Genomic DNA, 5,718 nt, shown 5'->3' on the forward strand with positions numbered 1-5,718 from the left:
CCCGGGCACCGCTGGTGCTGAATGGGGATGTGGGGACAAGAAGTGGCTCTGAAAACGCTGGCACCCTCCAAAAAAAAAAAAAAAATCAAACTTGGTTCTGTTCTACAATAAAGAAAGGAGAGGGAGCTGCAGAGAACTGCTTTAACCCGCAGTGATAGAGGCACCCTCCAAAAAAAAAAAAAAATCAAACCAAAAACCCAAACACCAAACAAGTGAGGGGAAAAAGCCACAAGTGGCTTTTGCCTCTTGTTTGGGGGAGGGAGTTGTGCGGGGCCCAACATCTCTCGCAAATGCTTTTAATAAAGTGTTCTTTCCTGCGTCCAGGGATAAAAAACCCCAAACCTCAAGTCTTTTCCCATTACATAAGGAACAGATGCTGCTGGGCAGAGCCCTGGCTTCCACACAGCACAGCCGCAGCCCCTCCCGCTGTGGGGACCCAGCTTCCCCCCTGGGCACAGCCCTCCGGTGCCACCAGCACGGTGGGACGGGGATCCCTGGAACACCCCGTCCTGCCCCAAGGGCCGCTGCCAAAAGCCAGCCCTGCTGCGGGACCCAGCAGGAAGGTCCATCCTCATCCTCCTGCTCTGCTGGCGTTCCTTCGGGGTTTGGGGGCTCCCCCTGCCCTTGTGTGAGTCCAGGGTGGGGGACAGGGACGGGGAAGCTCCACTCCTCTCCTCTCCAGCGAGCACCAAGGGACATGGGGTGGAGCAGCCCCAGGAGTACAGGGGAGACCCCAGTGGGAACCTTGGCTTTTAAAAGCAGAATTGTTCCAAATTTAGACAAAATGGAAAGTCCTCATGGGAGAGGCTGTCCAGTCCCGACTCTCTCCTTTCAGTTAAGTGAAACATCTCGGTTAGATCTGAATTTTTTGCTTTGTTTTATCCTTGTCAGTTAATATCCAGGTACTGGTACTTTTTCCAAGAGGATTCCTGACCCCTGGAGCTCGGCCTGGGGTGCCTCTGAGTGTGGAACAGCTCGGGCTGGATCCCCCTGCGTTTGCTGACCCATACGAGTGATTTTGTGTTGGGAGGGGGGATGTTTCTTGGCTGGATGAACATAGTCGTCTACACACCGGCTCCTACAAGCCAAGTCACTGCTCGGTGCCTCAGTTTCCCGCTCTAAACCAGCACATGCCTGCTGGGTTAAGTGCTCTGCCCTCTGCTGAGGAAAGCCCTAGGTGGGAGCAAAGGACATGCTTGTGCTTATTTTGCATTTCTGTGGGCACATAGACCTGTAGATTTTATTTCAGTGGTTTTTCATTTCACCCCCACGAAGGAGGGGGACCCGGAGGGCTCTGGGGGGTGTGAAGGGTCCTGGGGGAACTGAGCGGCTCTGGGGCAGGTGCCTGTGCTGGTGGCAGCAGGGACCCGTTCTGCAGCCCCTGGCTCTCCTCACAGGGTGACATGCCTGGGTAATTTTGCCGGCAATTAATGCCTCATTAAAGTGCACGAGGGAACAATCAGGGCAGTGAATTTTACACAGCACAATGGCTGGGCCCGGAGAGGGTTTTGAGAAAGGAAAAGTCTTTTTCTGGCCTTAACTGCTTGCTGTCTGGAGGCAGAGGAGCTGGGAGCCCTGGTGGGCATCTCCATCCCCAGCTGCTGCTTGGGCAAAGCCCCCGCTGGGTGCCCACCCTCCTGAGAAGGGTTTCCTCTTTGCAACCCTCTGTGGCCAGTTGGCACCTCCAGGACGTGGAACCTGCCTGGAGGCTGGGCTGAAAACCAGCCTCGTCCCAAAACGCACATGTCGAGATGCCAGTTGCCACCACTGAAGCTCACTGGGGTGGAGGAGGAGCGTGGTGGTTGGGGAGCCCCATGGCAGTTCTGGCTGAGTTTTGGGGCTTGCTCCTGCTCGTCCCAGTCATGGCATCAGGTCAGAGCAGCCGTGCGTCGAGCCCTGACCATGTCCCTTTCTCTCACCAGGAGCCTAATGCCACGGACGCTGGAGGGGCAGATCACGATGGAGAAGACACCCAGCTACTTCGTCACCAAGGAGGCTCCCCGGCGCATCTACAACATGTCTCGGGACACGAAGCTGATCGTGGTGGTGCGCAACCCCGTCACCCGTGCCATCTCGGACTACACACAGACACTCTCCAAAAACCCCTCCATCCCCAGCTTCCAGGCCCTGGCCTTCAAGAACATCAGCACGGGACTGATTGACACGAGCTGGAGCGCAGTGAGGATCGGCATCTACGCCAAGCACCTGGACAACTGGCTGCAGTACTTCCCCCTCTCCAAATTCCTCTTTGTCAGCGGGGAGAGGCTCGTCAGTGACCCAGCCGGGGAGATGGGCCGTGTCCAGGACTTTCTGGGTCTCAAGAGGGTGGTGACGGACCAACATTTCTATTTTAATGAAACCAAGGGCTTTCCCTGCCTGAAGAAGCCGGAGGGTGGCAGCAAGCCCCGCTGCCTGGGGAAATCCAAGGGGCGGCCGCACCCCAAAATCGACATGCAGGTGGTCCAGCGCCTGCGGGAGTTTTACAGACCCTTCAACATGAAGTTTTATCAGATGACAGGGCAGGACTTTGGGTGGGACTGAGCTACGCACAGGGCACACTGCCGTGCTGGTGCCTGGGCGGTCCAGCAGTGTGTGGAGCCAGGAGCACGGGTCAGGGATGCCTGAGGCTGCCTCATCCAGGGATGCCCATGGCCTGCCAGCAACCTCCTCCCTTTGTTCTAATTTATATCGGACCTTTTCCGGTGAGAAATGGACCCTTCTGGATTAGAGAGAAATATTTAAGAAATAAACCCACAGATGCCCCCTCTCCCCTCCCTGACCAGATTAAATATTCTTCCATATAAATTTTGCTGATCTCTATGAACCGGGGCCATGCTGGGTGGCGAGCGGGAGTGGGCGAGAGGGTGGATGGGTGCGCGTGCCTGCGTGGGGAGGGATGACGGCTCTGCCACCCCCAGGATCGGCTTTGGAAACCAGCAGGGCTCTGGGGAATGTGGCCAGCTGCATATCATGTACCTCCTTGTGTCCCATGAGGAACCCAGATGACACCGCAGAGCGTGTCGAAGCGGGCGGATGGCCAGCCCTGCTCCCCCCGGGCAGTTCAGCCACGCAGGGCAGGCAAAAGCCCCAAGCTCTGACCTTTCAGCTCAATCTCACTAGGTTTTCAAACCTGCAGCTGCAGAGGGCCATCACAGGAGGCTGCAGAAATGAGTTTAATCTGAATTAACAAGTTTTCCCTTAATTAAAGATGAGGAAAACATTTAATTAACCTCTAATATCTTATTAGTGACATGTATTTGTCTCTTTAATGAGCTAATTACGTGTTTGCAAGGGCCCTCAGGCCCAGCATTGTTTTCAAATACGTCTTGGCTGTGATTTCTTCCACAGGTGCCATCACCTCCCCTCCAGGCTGCTGCTGCCCGGGGTGATGGAGGTGGCAGGTACCACTTCTCCTGGGATGCACAACAGGCGCCAGCCCCTTTCCTCCTGGTTTTACCCCGTTCCCATGTCCCAGCTGCTGGCTCCTCCTTTGTGCCCCTTGGAGGTGACGTGTCTTGTCCACTCCGATGTGCTGAGGATCAGCATGTTGGCCCAGCTGAGTCCCTGGGCTTGTTGCTGGGACAAGTGACAAGTGTGGGGATGTGATGTTGGGGTTAAATGCAAACAGTTGCCTGTTCATCGCAGTGTCAGTCCACATGTGTGTGAGAGGCGCTGGGAAAGGACGCAGAGAGCCAGAGCCTGGGGCCGTATGGCCGGTATTAAGGAACTGGGACATTGTAAAAGAAGAGCAGGAAGAGACAAAATCAGGGTGCCCTTCCTGCTGGTTAAAATCCCAGAGTCCTCCGAGTGATGCGGCACTGCCAGGATGGGCTCAGCACCCCGCACCCAGTGCGAGGTTCCCCCGGCCGTGTTCCCCCAGGACTGCAAGTGCCCCATCCGCGTCCCGCTGGGGGTTGGATGTCGGAGCGGCTGGAGCCTGTTGTCAGCCTCGCTGGCAGCTCCCGTGATGGACTGCGCTCTGCTTGTTTAGGTTTTGTTTCCAGCCACGACATTCGACCAAATTATTCTCCACGAAGGGCTTTAAAGTTTCCCAAGTGCCTGTGAAAGCCTGGAAGCGCTGATAGTGATCCTATTTCTCAGCTGAGTGACTGCATTCAGCCCCAGCCATATTGATATGCAAAACCCGAAGGGTCCTGGCTCTAAAGATGGGTTCTGTCTGCCCTGTGAAAGGCACCCATACTTTTTTAAAGCCCGAGCCTTTCTCCAGCCGCACAATACCATATAGACTATGCCATTTAAAGCATCTGAAGCGACCCAAAATGTATTGAAAGCTCGCTTTGCGGACTCATTAAGACTACTCAATAGGTCCTGGCAAATACCGTGCCAGGGCTGACCGCATGGATTAAGACTTTTGAAGTGTTACACAAACCCCCTGCTTAAACTAATTGCTGCCCCACAGCTCAGGAGGTCAAGTATTTGTATTCATTGCCTCCGAGAGGAGCCACTTAGGGCTCTGTCCAGGTGAAGTCCGCACTTCATTAGATCAAGACAATAAAAGCGGCTTTGGGGAGGAAGGGGGAAGGTGCCCGGGATGAAATCTCACAGCCTTATGTCCACCACGGAGCATTTTGGGTCCTTTCTGTTGTTTTCAAGGGCCCTCGCGGAGCGATGCGCTTCAAGCTGAAGTGCGGGATGCTCGGTGCAGGATGGTGGCTGGGCTGGGGGCTCTGCCAGGGTCTATGCTGTGTCACTCCTCGGTCACACGCAACACCCTCATCCCATTCGTGCTGTCCTGTGACTGGGTCCTCCCATCATCGGGGGGGTTTGGCTTGAGAAGCGAGTCGGCGCAGGAGGGAAGGGTGGGCTTGGCTCGAGGAGCGATGGCTTGAAATTCAGTTCTCCGTGATGTGTCATTCCCCAGGGTCGGGTGGGTTCCATTCACCAGCCCGATGAGGGTTGCATCACGTGCTGGTACACTGTGTGTTCCTCAGCTCTGTCCAGAGGAGAAACTGCCTTTGCCAACACCACCTAATTAAAAAAGGAGAGTTCAGAAAAATCAGCAGCTGATTTACTGAGGATGTCAGCTCGCACCTTGGCAGAGGCACAACACAGCTCTTGTGCCATCTCACCGAGAGCCAAGGACTGCTGAGAAAAAGGAACTCTGCCTGTTTATTGCAGGTGCTTTGGTGGAGCTGATTTGGGAGCCCTTCTCCAGCCACCAGGCAGTGGGCTCTTAGAGAAATCTAAGCTGGAAGCCCCTTTGCGGTGGCATTTGTACTCATTGGTATCAGCCCGCGGACCGCTCTGGTCTTGGGCAGGAGCCGAGGGTCTCACGCGGGACCCTACAATGCTGCCGGGAGGCGGCATTGCGGGGACTGGCTGGGGTGGTGGGCTCTGACTGCTCTGTGGTCCCTGTACGGGAGGAGCTGCAGGGTCAGGAATTGCTCTGACCCCCTCGTGAAAACCCCTGCGGAGCCCCAGGGACAGGCGGCACTGCTGTCTCTTTCCACACAAGACCTCTGGAAATAAAGTTGTAAAAAGATGATGCCGAGCTGTGCTGATGTCTCCTGTGTGCCAGCACTGTTGGGATGAGCTGGGGAGGGGACACAGTCCTACATGGCTGCTTTGTGACTTTCTCCCTTTGTTGTGTCTAGCTCAGATTGCTAAAAACCCAGAAAACTGGGAGGTGACCTTTTCCCCCAGTGCAGAGGTGCTGGGAGAACATGCTTAAAAGCTCACCCGATGTCTGTCCGCTCC

The 5,718-nt window shown here is 55.5% G+C and overlaps 1 protein-coding gene across 1 annotated transcript; it reads left to right on the top strand.

Annotated features, from left to right (window-relative positions):
• Window positions 1-1,249: 1,249 nt before the first annotated feature.
• On the top strand, window positions 1,250-2,703 carry HS3ST6 (heparan sulfate (glucosamine) 3-O-sulfotransferase 6; the record flags this gene model as incomplete). The annotated part of the gene is made up of 3 exons (XM_010135897.1): window positions 1,250-1,359; window positions 1,923-2,553; window positions 2,661-2,703. Coding segments are annotated over 2 exons (729 nt in total), but the record flags the coding sequence as incomplete, so codon positions are not given.
• Window positions 2,704-5,718: the final 3,015 nt, after the last annotated feature.

This window comes from Buceros rhinoceros, unplaced genomic scaffold (genome assembly GCF_000710305.1).
Source record: "Buceros rhinoceros silvestris isolate BGI_N320 unplaced genomic scaffold, ASM71030v1 scaffold9945, whole genome shotgun sequence".
Classification (NCBI taxonomy): Eukaryota; Metazoa; Chordata; class Aves; order Bucerotiformes; family Bucerotidae; genus Buceros; species Buceros rhinoceros.